We start from the raw sequence: 16,120 nt of genomic DNA, 5'->3' as shown, positions 1-16,120 counted from the left end.
ACAATTATTATAGCTCTTACTTTTTCTTCATAAAAGTCAAGTTAAAAAGGCATAAAACTCTGTCAAAATTCAAATCAGCATTATGTGGAAAAATTTAACCAAAAAATTATAAGTAAAAACTATAGCTCTACTTTTTCTTCGAAAAGTCAAGTTAAAAAGGCGCATAACTCTGTCAAAATTCAAATCAGCATTATGTGGAAAAATTTAACCAAAAAATTATAAGTTAACAAGAGCTGTATGTAACAACGGGCTCAACTTTTCTCAGTCAGTGCTTGATGAATAAGAGCTTTGCCATTAAAAACTTTATAAAACTTTAACCAACAAGAGGGTCATTGACCCTAAAGCGCTCACCTGTGTACAAGGCTTCAAGTGTGTTTGTACAAGTACAGAGTTAGGTTTTTTTCTATGTTAGCCTGTATTATATACATGCCACACACACTTCTGAACCTAGGGAAATAATTTTTACAATTATGGAAGATATTATAAATCTGATATCACACGCAAAATACCAAGGCTCTAGCTAATATTGATTCAAAAGAGGAAAAGTGACCACATCCCCTGGCAGCCATGTTTTTTGATGAATCGGAAAAATCTGAACAATCTTGGTAGAGGGTCACACAAGAACCATTTGTGCAAAACAATTTTAAAATTGGGCCAGCAGTTTCACACAAAAAAGATTTTAAAATTTCCAGTATATACACACGCCCTCTGGCGGCCATTTTTTTGACAAATCAAAATAATATGAACAATCTTGGTAGAGAGTCACAAAAGGACCATTTGTGTAAAATTATTCTAAAATCGGGCTAGCAGTTTCATACAAGAAGATTTTTAAAGTTTCCACTATATACATACAGGGAAAAGTGACCACGTCCTGTGGCAGCCATGTTTTTTGACAAATCAAAATAATTGGAATAATCTTGGTAGAGGGTAACACAAGAACCATTTGTGTAAAATTATTCTAAAATTGGGCAAGCAGTTTCATACAAGAAGATTTTTAAAGTTTCCACTATATACATACAGGGAAAAGTGACCACGCCCTGTGGCAGCCATATTTTTTGAGGAATCAGTATAATTTGAACAATCTTCGTAGAGGGTCACACAAGGACCATTTGTGTAAAATTATTCTAAACTCTGGCCAGCAGTTTCACACAAGAAGATTTTAAAAGTTTCCACAATATACATATAGGGGAAAAGTGACAACGCCCTCTGGCAGCCATGTTTTTTGACGAATCAAAATAATCTGAACAATCTTGGTAGAGGGTCACACAAGGACCATCTGTGAAAATTATTCTAAAATCGGACAAGCAGTTTCATACAAGAAGATTTATAAAGTTTCTTCTATATACATATGTACATACAGGGAAAAGTGACCACGCCCTGTGGCAGCCATGTTTTTGGACAAATCGGTATAATTTGGAAAATCTTAGTAGAGGGTAGCATAAGGACCATTTGTGTGAAATTATTTCAAAATCGGACCATCGGTTCAAGAGATGTCATTTGAAGTTTTTTTTTTTCTATCTTTAGCTCTGGCAGCTCCTATGTGCACATATATTGAACAGCTTTTGTAGATGATCACCCAAGGAACATATTGGCCAAGTTTAATCAAAATCCATTCAGTGGTTTTGGAGGAGATGTCGTTTAAATACAAATGTTGAGGACAGACGACTTGACGCAAGGATGGATGGACAGACGATGGACACAGCGTGATCAAAATACCTCACCATGAGCACTTCATGCTCAGGTGAGCTAAAAAGTTCTACGTTAACAAGGGACATATAACTCTGTCAAAATTCAGATCTAAGTTATGGGGATTGTTTCTCCTGGTAAAGACTTTGATAGTAAATTACTATTATAAGCTTGAATTCTAAAGCTATTATCAAAAACTTTAACCAATGGTGACGCTGACCCTGGGCCAAGTGCAATAGCTCTACTTTTTCTTCAAAAACTCTGTCAAAATTCAAATCAGTATTATGCAGATTGTTTCTCATGGTGTAGACTTCGATAGTAAATAACTACTTAAAGTTTCAATTCAAAAGCTTTGATTGCAACAGATATTTGACTATCAAAAACAGTGCGAGTGCTAAAAATGCTCGTGTGTTTTCTTTTATCAGCTTCAAGGCATTTAGGAGCTAAGAAACAAAAAAAAATGTTCACTTAAATTTCAATAGTGACTTGACCTACTAGCATAAATCATGAAAACGACATATTGTCTCATTTGTGTGCAGTATTAAGATAATCCATCAATGCATATATAAGTTACGAAGTGGTAATAGCTATCTTGACCTTTGACGGACAACCATAGGCCATATGCGCAAAAAATAGATTAATCATTGTAAACATTTCTGTGTAGTAGTAACAAAACTTCAGTGTAATTTAAAGTTACAGGTCAGAAACAAATCTTCGCTTGACCTTAAACAGTGGCCTTGAACTTTACACGAAAAGCAAAGATTGTGTGTTGACACATTATCTCATCATGGGGAATGTTTGTGTGTACCACTAAGGTAATCCATCAATGAATATAAAAGTTATGGAGCAGAAACAATTTTTGCTTGCTTCATTAGAGACCTTGACCTGCAAGTCATGTACATGCATTCTCTACATACTGCTCTTTATACACATACCAAGTTTTATGAACCTAGCTTGAATACTTTTTTAGTAATTGCAGGATCCAGATTTGTGGATTTCTGTAGACTTCCTCTGGTGCTCCATCGGTAGGGGACTAATTAGCATATATTATTTGTGTGCTGCAAGAAAATTTTGGCCTTACTCTGGTGATAAAACAGCAGCTTTTAGGAAGCCAAAATTGTTGACCATAAGTTTATACTCCAGCTGTCCGAGAGCTATAATAATCATCTGACTTTTCAGAGATAGTTGTTTCTTTGGTGTGCTTTAAATAAGTTCCACATGAGTTTTAGATGACAGACATAAATTTCTACATATACTGCAGGTAGTATTCGCCGTAATGATATCTTTTATAACCTTTCTGCTGAATAAATATATCAGATTTTATGATACAGAGAAGTTAACAAGGTCACAATTTTTTATAACCAACAACTTTTATTTAACTTAGATGAAATTACAAACCTTGGTAAAATGTACTTTATTCAGTTTTACTCTCTGGGGCAAAGCACAATCATGTCCATCTCTTTTTGTATAAATCTTTCAGACTGTCACTATTTATCACAGTCAATGTTGTCACTTCTGAGTCTTATACCTTTCCATAAAGTTGATGTCTATTCTCTGTATATGCAAATATAACATCCTGTAGTATAACTTGCACAACTTGCTTTATTAAATTTCTACAAGCCCATCAAACTAAAGCATGTAACATATCTGGCTCCTTGTAATTCAAGTCAAAGGCAAGGTTCCATAGAAATACAGTTTATTTTTCAAACCCATTATCAGTCCCATATTTCCATCTCTATTTCCCCACCTACTGGATAACTGTACACATGGGATTGTCTCCCTTGACACTGAACATGGAGGAGGAATTGTGTAGAGTTGTTTCCCTTGATCTAAACTCCAAAACCTGGTGTAACCATCCTCTCCGACTGCAACAAAATTGTAAATCATATATATAACTCATTTTAACATTTGTTTTTGATATGTTAAGAAATAAATCCTGGTTTAGAAGTATAAATTTGGGATATGAAATATATGGTCTTGCTTAAAGTGTATGGAGGCTGAAGCCCACATATGTGCTTCAAACACAGCCATGTATTTCATACTCAAATGGAAATAACTTCACCACAATTTATATTTACAGTTTTGTTTTCCCTTTTTTTCATGCTGTTTAAATCGATCCAATGCTTCATACTTTTGAAATGACAGCTCTTGAAAAGCAAATTTAATGTTAAACTTGAAGGTGTTTTTTGTCACAATTTGTTTGTTTGTTTTGGGTTTAATGCCGTTTTTCAACAGTATTTCAGTCATGTAACGGTGGGCAGTTAACCTAACCAGAGTTCCTGGATTCTGTACCAGTACAAACCTGTTCTCCGCAAGTAACTGCCAACTTCCCCACGTGGAGGATGAATGATTTCAGACACAATGCCTTTTAGCCAGCAGTTTGACCAGTGAAAGCTGGACAAGATTTTTCCATCTTTAACTTTGATGGTCATTTTGTGCAGCGAAGCGGAACATACCGGCGACATGCACAACTAGGGTTGATAATGATCACTCCTGTGAAGTTTCGTCGAAATCCAGCCAGCAGTTTGACCTGTACAAGTCGGACAAGATTTTTCTATCTTTAACTCTGGTGGCCACTTTGTGCAGCGAAGCTGAACGTGCTGGCGATATGAACAACTAGGGTTGGTACTGATCACTCCTATGAAGTTTCATCGAAATTCAGCCAGAAGTTTGACCTGTGAAAGCCGGACAAGATTTTTCTATTTTTAGCTCTGATGGCCATTTTGTGCAGCGAAGCGTAAAGTGTTGGCGATATGCACAACTAGACTGGTACTGATCACTCCTGTGAAGTTTCGTCAAAATCAAGGCAGCAGTTTGCCCAGTGAAAGCTGGACAAGATTTTTCTATCTTTAGCTTTGGTGGCCATTTTGTGCAGCGAAGCAGAATGTGCACTGGCAATATGCAAAACTAGGCTTGGTACTGATCACTCCTAAGAAGTTTCGTCAAAATCCAGCCAGCAGTTTGACCTGTACAAGCCGGACAAGCTTAATGCAGATGGATGGATGTATGGACAGACAGACGGCGAAGGCAAAAACAATATGTCTCCCCCACCTATGGGGGAGATATAATAAATCAAAGTACTGAAGGAAGTTGATTTATGTTAGTACGTGTATGAAAAGAATCCATTCTAAAAATGGTTAGAAACCCAATACATTTAGGATTTGATTCGGCTAACCATATCATCAATATGATACTGCACTTTGGTGATATATACAGTTATGCATTCAAACCCCCTGTAAAGTAAAAAGATGTGAAGTAAAGGCATGCAGCCGATAGTTATTCGAAGTAAATTACTGCACCATTCGTATATATATTCAAAGTATGTTGAACTACTTTTTTACTGTGCATGAGTACTTGTAAGTTTGTGATCAAGTCCACGGCTGCCTCAAATGTGGTGATAGAGTAGGCCAAATTTTCCGGTCTGTAACAATAATGACGTGACAGGTGGTAAATTATTCTGCATTGTGCAGCGGATAGATACGAAATAGTTGTGAGCCAGTCTATTCCTGATTAAATTCTGCACAGTAACATAGAGAAGGATCCAAAAATTAAATCACAATACCAGTAACAAGAGGGCCAAAATGGCCCTATATCGCTCACCTTTTATCATTGCACTTAAGGACAAGAAGATCAAAGAATCATAATCCAGATCAATCAAAAGAATTATGAGAAAATATAGTTGAAATTTTCTTAAAGTTACTTCAAATAAAATTATTTTCAAATCAGGCCAGTAGTTTTATGCCCAAAGGATTATTTCGAGCAAAATTTTGACTGATGAAGCCCAAAGGACAGGAACAACAAAGGGAAGAAATTAAAAGTAAATCTAAGTCCTCAGAAAAAAATATCTAAGTCCAAAGGACAGGAACAACAAAGGGCAAAATTTAACCAAAAAGAAATGAAAAATTCTTACAAGGTACAGATATGTCAAAATACACCTAAAAATTGGAGGTACCATCCATGTTGTACCACAGAAAAGTGGTCTCCGTTTTTTACCTACGGCCAATAATAATAAAATTACTTAATAAGCTATTTATAGTAACATAAAAGGGAAGTAACTGAAAAAAAATTATTGTAAGTCAACAAAAGAAGGATCTGCCAAATATAAACAAGAGCACTGCAATCGACGCAAATGCAGAGCAATATACACATAAAAGAAGTCATATGACCCTTGACCCCTAAGTGTGACCTTGACCTTGAAGTGAGCCATCCAAATGCGCTCTGCACATTGTTTCGATGAGGTGAACATTTGTGTCAGGTTTCTTTGAAATCCTTTAACGGGTTCAACAGTTACAGAGCAGAAGGGAAATTGCTAACCAACAGACATACAGACTGACAGACACCGAGGCGATAATATAATATGTCACATCGGGTGTATAAAAAGGAATCAAGGACTTATGGTGATACAAGTTGTGTGCAAGTTTGGTTAAAATCAAATATTAAATGAAGCTGCTATTAAGCCGAAAAAGGTCAAAATAGCTAATTTTGGCCCTTTCAGGGGCCGTAACTCTGGAACCCATTACAGGATCTGGCCAGTTCAAGAAAGGAACCAAGACCTTATGGTGACACAAGTTCTGTGCAAGTTTGATTAAATTCAAATCAAAAATGAAGCTGCTATTGTGCAGACAAGGTCAAAATAGCTAATTCTGGCCCTATCAGGGGCCATAACTCCTGAACCCATAAAGGAATCTAACCTTTCAAGAAGGGAACCAACATCTTGGTTCCATACAAGTTGTGTGCAAGTTTGGTTAAAATCAAATCATAAATGAAGCTGCTATTGTGCAGACAAGGTCAAACAAGAGGGCCATGATGGCCCTATATCGCTCACCTGTTATCACTGCACGGTCCTCAGAAAAATATCTAAGTCCAAAGGACAGGAACAAAGCGAAGAAATTTACCCAAAAAGTATAAAAAATTCTTACAAGGTATAGATATGTCAAAAAGCACCTAAAAATTGGAGGTACCATACATGTTGTACCACAGAAAAGTGGTCTCAGGTTTTCCCTACGGCCAATAATAAAAAAGTTACTAAAAATAAGCTATTTATAGTAACGTAAAAGGGAAGTAATTAAAAAAAATATTGTAAGTGAACAAAAGAAGGATCTGCCAAATAAATATGTTGACATAAATGAAATTTCAGATCAGTATCTTCATTAGTTATGGAGATATACCCATTTTAATTTGAAATAAAGGGAGGTAATTTGACATAAAACCAGTTCATAGTTATCTACCCTGATTGTCTCAGTCCAACTAATAACAATAATGAAATTTCAAATAAGTCCTATAAGTACTTACTGATATAAATCCATTTTGATTACAATCAGGGGAGGTAATCAGATATCAAAGGCCTGAAGGGCCTGAGTCGGCTAATGATTGATGTACTGACAGTATAGTCTACCAGTTTCAGTTTGTTTTTAGTTTATTTTCCCAACTATAGAGAGATTTTGTTACAATAAATGAAATGAACATTCGGTCGATGCCTAGTAAAACTTTGATTGACATTATACAAGTATTTAAACCCAATATATTTCTCTAAAATTGAAGAGTGGTTCGCAGAAATAAAAATGTTGAAAGTACAAACTACAATTTGACAGCTGACACTAAGATACTGCCCATGACTTTATATATTTTTCCAGTAAACATTTGCCTCCGGCATTGCCAAAAGAGGCAATTATCGGCTGGTATATATTCGCACATGATAAAATTTGAATATGACAATTGCCATTTTACAGCGCGGATTGCCACATACAATTTGTAACGGATGAACGAAAGAATTGATATTTTACAGATATTATAATGAGCCTGGCGATAGCCTTGTCATATGTTAGGTATTGTTCATATTATAAGTGATGTCAATTTAATGTATACTTACTTTTGCGTTTAGAGATACATGTATGTAAATGTTGCTGAGTGTCAATATATAGTGTAACCGATATTAATAAATGCAGTTCTTTTTTAGTTAAAACTATCATTTATTCTATTTCAGACTTGTTAACCCCTTAAAAATCATGTCTGTTATCCCGAAGTCCATCCACTTTCAATTATCCATTTTGATTCATGTAGACAGACAGGCCCAGAATGTTTGAGCCATTTTTACGTGGTCGGTAGCAGGGTGGGTGTGGGGAGGGGTGTTTCTTTCCGCTTTAAATTGCAGTCAGATTTTGAAATGGGCATTGCGGCAGGTGGTAAAAGGGCAAATGTATCAAACTGTAAAGTGGCAATATGGGGGAAGGGTGTGGGAGGATACCCCCTCCTGCAAGTAGGGTTTGGGGTATCACCACAAGAAATTTTTGAATATGTAGATCCTTGATACAGCCTTTGGTGCGTTTTTAACTGAAAATCTTCTGTTTCAATTTCTAAATATTACATAGATTCTTTCTACTATTACAATATCCAAAGTATGACTGTCACTTCATCTTTTTACTTTCAGATCATGCCTCAGGACTAGAATATGAGTCTGATATAGATTATATGTAGGTGAAATAAAAATAAATTCTAGAATCATTTCCGTTACAATAATATCTATCATGAATGTTACTTGAATCAGGAAGGTCTAATACGTATCAGTTGTTCAAGCTTGAATGTTAAAATTTCATAACACAGCTCGATATTTACCCAAAATATTATATCCGGATACGATTACACTTTTCTCCAGTTTCAACAATATATTTAACAAATTGTGATGATACGAAGACATTTAGTAGCAATTGGCAGTATTACGGTTAAATTACCTCTTATTTAAATCTTTTCATAAAAAAAGCAGTCAAAGCAGCCAAACATAGATGATCTACTCTCGATTTCAAAAACTACAAGAAAATACAATTTAATGTTTCGCCGATTTGTTTATTTCTCGAAAAATAAGAAATAAAATCATTTTTAATATCAGTAGTAACTAAACAAACCAGTAAGAGCTTCTTCTTCCGATAATTTATCCGTTTACTGACTGCAAAATTCAACCCATGCAAAGTCGTAGAAGCGTTGTTATAAACAGGTACGCGTGTTCGCCGACAAGTGTCCAGAATGTAGTTAGGATTAATCCGCGAAGTCTCGCGGAAGAATTAACGTACTGCACATATCTTATTCGGGTCATTTAAAATGAAGCTGTCATAATTTAATTTCATCGATGTGGTAAACTCTTTGATAAGAGACATTCCAATGCTTTCAGAGGTACCCACTCAATAAAATACTGGCAGTATGTTCTGGAACTATATTTTGTCTTTCGCTGGATGTTACGCAAGCTTTGTAAGCCTGCGCAATTCATAAAATGCACAGCGCAATAAATTTGTTATTTGCGCAATGATTTTAAAGATTATTTTTGAAACGGACAGGGTAACAAATGGATAATTTGGCTAATAAGTTCATATGCATTTTTGATTTGAATTTGTGAACATCATATTTGCTATTTTGTGACAAAAGGGCATAAAATTCGTCACCATAATCATATGCGCAAATGTATTACCAAATCCCGCAGAATCGTTATGCATGTTTATGCTTAATGAGTTACCGCGGAAGAAAATACGTGGCTTTATTCGAGTATTGCACAATTACAAGTCATAAATATGACAGATTACATCGCATATTGGTCATAGCAAATAGGATTGACATAAATGAACTTCATTCGATCAATGAACTCTTTGAAATTAGAGACAATCTAATGGAACTACATCACTTCGCTGTGTTGTGAGGCCATTTAAGAATGAGAAATCGGGTGACAGCAAGGACTCGTCAAACGCTTGACAGCGTTTAGCCGACTCAATAAAATAACTCTGGAACCTACGATTAGATCTGATTTGTCATGGAATCCAAGATTTAATATTGTTGTTGAAGATATTTTGGAAGTTTGTATCAAATAAAACCATAAATGAAGTCTCTATATGGCTGCAAAAGCCAAAATAGCCAATTTTGGACCTTTAAGGGGCCATAACTCTGGAACCCATTACGGAATCTGGCCAGTTCAAGAAAGGAACCAAGATCTTGTGGTAATACAAGTTGTGTGTAAGTTTGGTTAAAATCAAATCATAAATGAAGCTGCTATTGTGCAGACAAGGTCAAAATAGCTAATTTTGGCCCTTTCAGGGGCCATAACTCTGGAACCCATTAAGGGATCTGGCCGGTTTAAAAAAGGAACCAAGATCTTATGGTGACACAAGTTTTGTGCAAGTTTGATTAAATTCAAATCATAAATGAAGCTGCTATTGTGCAGACAAGGTCAAAATAGCTAATTTTGGCCCTTTCTGGCCATAACTCTTTTGTTTGTTTGTTTGTTTTGGGTTTAACGCCGTTTTTCAACAGTATTTCAGTCATGTAACGGCGGGCAGTTAACCTAACCAGTATTCCTGGATTCTGTACCAGTACAAACCTGTTCTCCGCAAGTAACTGCCAACTTCCCCACATGAATCAGAGGTGGAGGAGTAATGATTACAGACACAATGTCGTTTATCAAATAGTCACGGAGAACATACGCCCCGCCCGAGGATCGAACTCGCGACCCCGAGATCCGTAGACCAACGCTCTTACCTACTGAGCTAAGCGGGCGGGCCGGCCATAACTCTGGAATCCATAAAGGAATCTTGCCAGTTGAAGAAAGGAACCAAGATCTTATGGTGATACAAGTTGTGTGCAAGTTTGGTTAAAATAAAATCATAAATGAAGCTGCTATTGTGCAGACAAGGTCAAAATAGCTAATTCTGGCCCTTTCAGGGGCCATAACTCTGGAACCCATAATGGAATCTGGCCAGTTCAAGAAAGGAACCAAGATCTTATGGTGATGTGATACAAGTTGTGTGCCAGTTTGGTAAAAATCAAATTATAAATAAAGCTGCTATTGTGCAGACAAGGTTAAAATAGCTAATTTTGGCCCTTTCAGGGGCCATAACTCTGGAACCCATAAAGGGATCTGGCCAGTTCAAGAAAGGAACCGAGATCTTATGGTGATACAAGTTATGTGCAAGTTTGGTTAAAATAAAATCATAAATGAAACCACTATCGTGCAGACAAGAAATTGCTGACGCACGGACTGACGGACTGACGACGGACGAAGGGTGATCACAAAAGCTCACCTTGTCACTATGTGACAGGTGAGCTAAAAACAAAGGTTGCCGAAAAACTTTAACCAAGAAAGCTCACCCCCACTCCAAGGCGAGTAGAATAGCACCCCTATTCTCCGAATAGTGGAGCTAAAAAAGATCATAACTCAGTGGAAAAATCATTTATTAAAGGGCCTTTATTCTGCAACAAATAATCAGACTGGAATGTGCTGACAACATGCACACTTCTTATTGGTAGTGAAGCTGGGTGTGAAGTTTTGCTGAACTCTATCCAGTTGTTTCTAAGAAATAGCTCAGATAAGAATGTCTGGATAAATTCTATGTAGAATTTATGTGTAAAGATTAAACGGCCATAACTCGGAGAAAATCATTCTGCAATGTATGCTTAACAAGGCTTCATACCAATCATTCCTGTGAAGTATCATTCAAATACTATCAATAGTAAAGGAGAACTAGTCAGGACAAATTATATATTCAAACATTACCATTAAAGGGCCATAGTCTGCAATAAATAATCTGACCAAGACATGTCCATCTCTTCTTGGACCTGAAGCTTCCTGGCATTTTTCAGTTTCTATTTGTAGTTTTGGCAGCCAGTTAAATGGGTCAAGCAAAACCATTTAAATAACTCTGACAGAGGTTCATACAAGGATGCATCATATTTCAGTCTAAGATTAATGAAGAACCATTAATTGGATCAACAGATGTTGTTTAAAGTTTTTTTTTCTATTTTTAGTTCTGGTGACCCCTTGAAGGGGCCAAAAGAAACCACTTCCAAAAATCTGGAGAGGACCATACTAAGATGCTCCAGACCAAGTTTGTGGGAAATCCATCAAGTGGTTCATGAGAAGAAATTGTTCAAAGGTTGTGTCTTTTAATAGCTCTGACAGTTCCTCAAAAGAGCCAAGCAACACCATTTGCACAAACTTGAGAGAGAATCACACAAGGATGCTACAGACCAGGTTTGGTGTATTTCCATCAAGTGGATTATGCAAACAAGTCATTTCAATGTTGTTTTTTTTTCTTTCTATTTTTAGCTCTAACATGTCACTTGGCAGAACCTTTGAACAAACACAAGTGGTCTATGCTAGGATGATACAGACCAAGTCTGGTATATAATTCTGACTAGCAGCAGATGCTCCTGTCAAACATTGAGGAATATGGACACAGGACAATGGACCATACAGCTATACTTATAATTCACCCTGAACAAAGTTCAGATTAGCTAATAAAGATTTACCAGTGTAGACAATTTTCTGCAGTTCATCTACATGTACAGGTAACCTTGAATACTGATTAACATTTCCAGGATATTGCACCAAAATCTTTTTCTTTCGTAGATCCCATAAACACACCTGTAATAAGGAATTACATAGAAAGGGATACAAGCATTTGAAATATCTCTAATAATAGACAATGTAAATACTTTGGTTTAAGTTCCATTTCTAACCTGTGCACTCATCTACTGGACAGCTTCTAACAAGGACCTAATCTTAGCAAGACTTATATTACTGAGTCATTTTGTAACTTTTACTAATTTAGATTTTATCATGGCAAGGACAATATCTTGCAAGCAAATCTGCAACCATATTTTGTAAGTCAAACAATGTCAATAATTTGAATTAAATTCAAACAAAAGTTTTCTAGCTTTGTTATGCAAGTTTCTTTGATGAGAAGGATACCTCATGTGAAGTTTGAATCTAGTTGTTACTGAGATACAGCTGGACTGTTGCTAGCAAAACCAAAAATAAATTTCAACAAAGAGTTATCTAACTTGGTTATTTCAGTAGTTCTGAAATAGTTTAAGTGATATTTTTTTCTCAAAAATGGTTAACTTTAAGCTTACTCTGTATACAAACAAGAGCTGTCACTAATGGTGACAAATGCACCCGCAGCGCCTTGACCTTTGACCTTGACCTTTGACCTCAAAGTCAATAAGGGTCGTGTACTCAATAAGTACTATCAGCATGTGAAGTTTGAAGGTCCTGCGTGCAGTGGTTCGCATGTAAAGTGCTTTCATGCAAAAAGTTAACATTGGCCCCTGTGACCTTGACCTTTGACCTGGTGACCCCAAAGTCAGTAGGGGTCGTGTACTCAATAAGAACTATCAGCATGTGAAGTTTGAAGGTCCTTGGTGCAGTGGTTCGCGAGTAAAGTGCCTTCATGCAAAAAGTTAACATTGGCCCCTGTGACCTTGACCTTTGACCTGGTGACCCCAAAGTCAGTAGGGGTCGTGTACTCAATAAGTACTATCAGCAAGTGAAGTTTAAAGGTCCTGGGTGCAGTGGTTCGCAGGTAAAGTGCCTTCATGCAAAAAGTTAACATTGGCCCCTGTGACCTTGACCTTTGACCAGGTGACCCTAAAGTCAGTAGGGGTCGTGTACTCAAAAAGTACTATCAGCATGTGAAGTTTGAAGGTCCTGCGTGCAGTGGTTTGCGAGTAAAAAGCCTTCATGCAAAAAGTTACCATTGGCCACTGTGACCTTGACCTGGTGACCACAATGTCTGTAGGGTTTGTGAACACAATAAGTACTATCAGCATGTGAAGTTTGAAGGTCCTGGGTGCAGTGATTCGCGAGTAAAGTGCCTTCATGCAAAAAGATAACATTGGTCCCTGTGACCTTGACCTTTGACCTGGTGACCCCAAAGTCAGTAGGGGTTGTGTACTCGATAAGTACTATCAGCACGTGAAGTTTAAAGGTCCTGGGTGCAGTGGTTCGCAGGTAAAGTGCTTTCATGCAAAAAGTTAACATTGGCCCCTGTGACCTTGACCTTTGACCTGGTGACCCCAAAGTCAGTAGGGGTCGTGTACTCAATAAGTACTATCAGCATGTGAAGTTTGAAGGTCCTGGGTGCAGTGGTTTGCGAGTAAAGTGCCTTCATGCAAAAAGTTAACATTGGCCACTGTGACCTTGACCTTTGACCTGGTGACCCCAATGTCAGTTGGGGTCGTGAACACAATAAGTACTATCAGCATGTGAAGTTTGAAGGTCCTGGGTGCAGTCGTTCACGAGTAAAGTGCCTTCAAAAGTTAACGTTGGCCTTCATGCAAAAAGTTAACGTTGTGACGACGAACGAACGAACGGACGGACAGTTGAAAACTAATAAAGGCAATAAAACGTGTACAAGTACTACTTTACCTTGCCTGTAAAGTCTGATGCCAGCAGGTAGTTGTCATTTTCAAGGTCTTTAACACTGCATACACTGGAATGATGGCTGAGTGTGCAAACTGGAAAAGTGGACCTACTTCTCATGTCAAATGTCATGATCTGACCATGACGAGTGCCTGTGTGTAAGCTGTTCCCCGACTGAAATACAATATCTCCTTAGAAAATCTTTAAAAATATGTCATTATTTTTAAGGTCTACATATTAAGACATCTTTGAAATATTTATGACATTCCCTTATAAAATGTATAAGTCTACATAAGTCATATTTGAAATATTTCAACAAAAAACTGAATGTATAAGCAATCTTAGAGAAAAGCATCATCTACCAGTAACTGCTTCCCACTAAGACTAGGCAAGTAACAGTATAAGTATTTCAAAACATACTGTCCCTCATTGTTTGAGGTGAAAACTTTGATCAACAACATTTTTGCACCAGATTTTTCTGAAGTTATGCTACAATATTGTGCATAAATGTATTTGGTTAAGTACATAAACAACTTTATATTTCTTTGAATTACTGTTCAAATTAATATTTATTATGTTTGATGTATTTGGAGAGAAATAAAGCAATAAGATAATTTTTGTGTAATAACATTCTGATGTGGTCAAACTACAGGAGCTGTCAGTTGACAGCGCGCTCGACTATTCTCAGTGCTTGATAGTATAATATAAGCTATGAGTAAAACTTTAACATTACAATAAGCATGTTCTAAGTCGAAAAGGGGCCATAATTCAGTCAAAATGCTTGATAGAGTTGTCTGCTCCTGTTTACAGACTGGGGTCATGATGGTAAACAAGTATGCAAAATATGAAAGCAATATCTCAATGGACTTTGAAAATATTTGGGGTGGTACGCAAACTTTAACATTACAATATAAAGCATAAATATTCTAAGTCGAAAAGGGGCCATAATTCAGTCAAAATGCAAACTTTAACATTTGTGTGACGCTAACGCTCACGCTAACGCCGGGGCGAGTAGGATAGCTCCCCTATTCTTCGAATAGTCAAGCTAAAAGTGATTGGTAAAGAAAGAGGGAATTTTCTATGGTTCAGCAGAAAAAGGAAACAGGCCAGTTGCATAAGTGTTCTTTCACATTGAATTTGTTAAACTTGTTGAATGAAAAAAGGTAAAATAGCCTTGCAATGTATTATTTCATTGAACTGTTAGTTAATGCCAAAGTATATGAACCTAGAATGATAAGATGCAGAACGGCCACAAATATAGAAAACAAAGATATTTCTATTTCAAATATCAAAATTATTCCTACTATTGTCTACCAACTAACAGAGAGGAATTCTGTCAGATAATTCTTACAAGGAGTAAGAAAGTCAGTGAGAGCAGGTCATTTTTATTTCTGATGTATTCCTACATTGTTCTGTGAAATAATACAGCGTGAGAAAGCCAGTGACAGAGGATCACTCTTGTTTCTAATGTATTCCCACACTATACTGTGAAATTATACTAACATGTACATGGCGTGAGAAAGCCAGTGACAGAGGATCACTCTTGTTTCTAATGTATTCCCACACTATACTGTGAAATTATACTTACATGGCGTGAGAAAGCAAGTGACAGAGGGTCACTCTTGTTTCTACTGTATTCCCACATTATACTGTGACATAATACTTACATGGCGTGAGAAAGCCAGTGACAGAGGATCACTCTTGTTTCTAATGTATTCCCACATTATACTGTGAAATTATACTTACATGGCGTGAGAAAGCCAGTGACAGAGGGTCACTCTTGTTTCTACTGTATTCCCTCATTATACTGTGACATAATACTTACATGGCGTGAGAAAGTCAGTGACAGAGGATCACTCTTGTTTCTAATGTATTCCCACACTATACTGTAAAATTATACTTACATGGCGTGAGAAAGCCAGTGACAGAGGGTCACTCTTGTTTCTACTGTATTCCCACATTATACTGTGACATAATACTTACATGGCGTGAGAAAGTCAGTGACAGAGGATCACTCTTGTTTCTAATGTATTCCCACACTATACTGTGAAATTATACTTAAATGGCGTGAGAAAGCCAGTGACAGAGGGTCACTCTTGTTTCTACTGTATTCCCACATTATACTGTGACATAATACTTACATGGCGTGAGAAAGTCAGTGACAGAGGATCACTCTTGTTTCTAATGTATTCCCACACTATACTGTGAAATCATACTTACATGGCGTGAGAAAGCCAGTGACAGAGGGTCACTCTT

At 36.9% G+C, this 16,120-nt stretch overlaps 1 protein-coding gene across 1 annotated transcript in view; it reads right to left on the bottom strand.

Annotated features, from left to right (window-relative positions):
• Positions 1–3,034: 3,034 nt before the first annotated feature.
• Positions 3,035–16,120, bottom strand: part of LOC123525463 (DDB1- and CUL4-associated factor 4-like protein 1) — a 16,899-nt gene continuing 3,813 nt past the window's right edge. The window contains exons 4-6 of the mRNA XM_053521284.1: positions 13,871–14,038; positions 11,971–12,085; positions 3,035–3,551 (exon numbers count right to left, since the gene is read on the bottom strand). Coding sequence (XP_053377259.1) covers positions 3,349–3,551; positions 11,971–12,085; positions 13,871–14,038 — 486 coding nt within the window. The 3' untranslated portion in view covers positions 3,035–3,348. The remainder of the gene's footprint in view (positions 3,552–11,970; positions 12,086–13,870; positions 14,039–16,120) is intronic.

This window comes from Mercenaria mercenaria, chromosome 1 (genome assembly GCF_021730395.1).
Source record: "Mercenaria mercenaria strain notata chromosome 1, MADL_Memer_1, whole genome shotgun sequence".
In the NCBI taxonomy this organism is placed as follows: Eukaryota; Metazoa; Mollusca; class Bivalvia; order Venerida; family Veneridae; genus Mercenaria; species Mercenaria mercenaria.
This window is presented reverse-complemented; position numbering and strand designations above follow the sequence as displayed.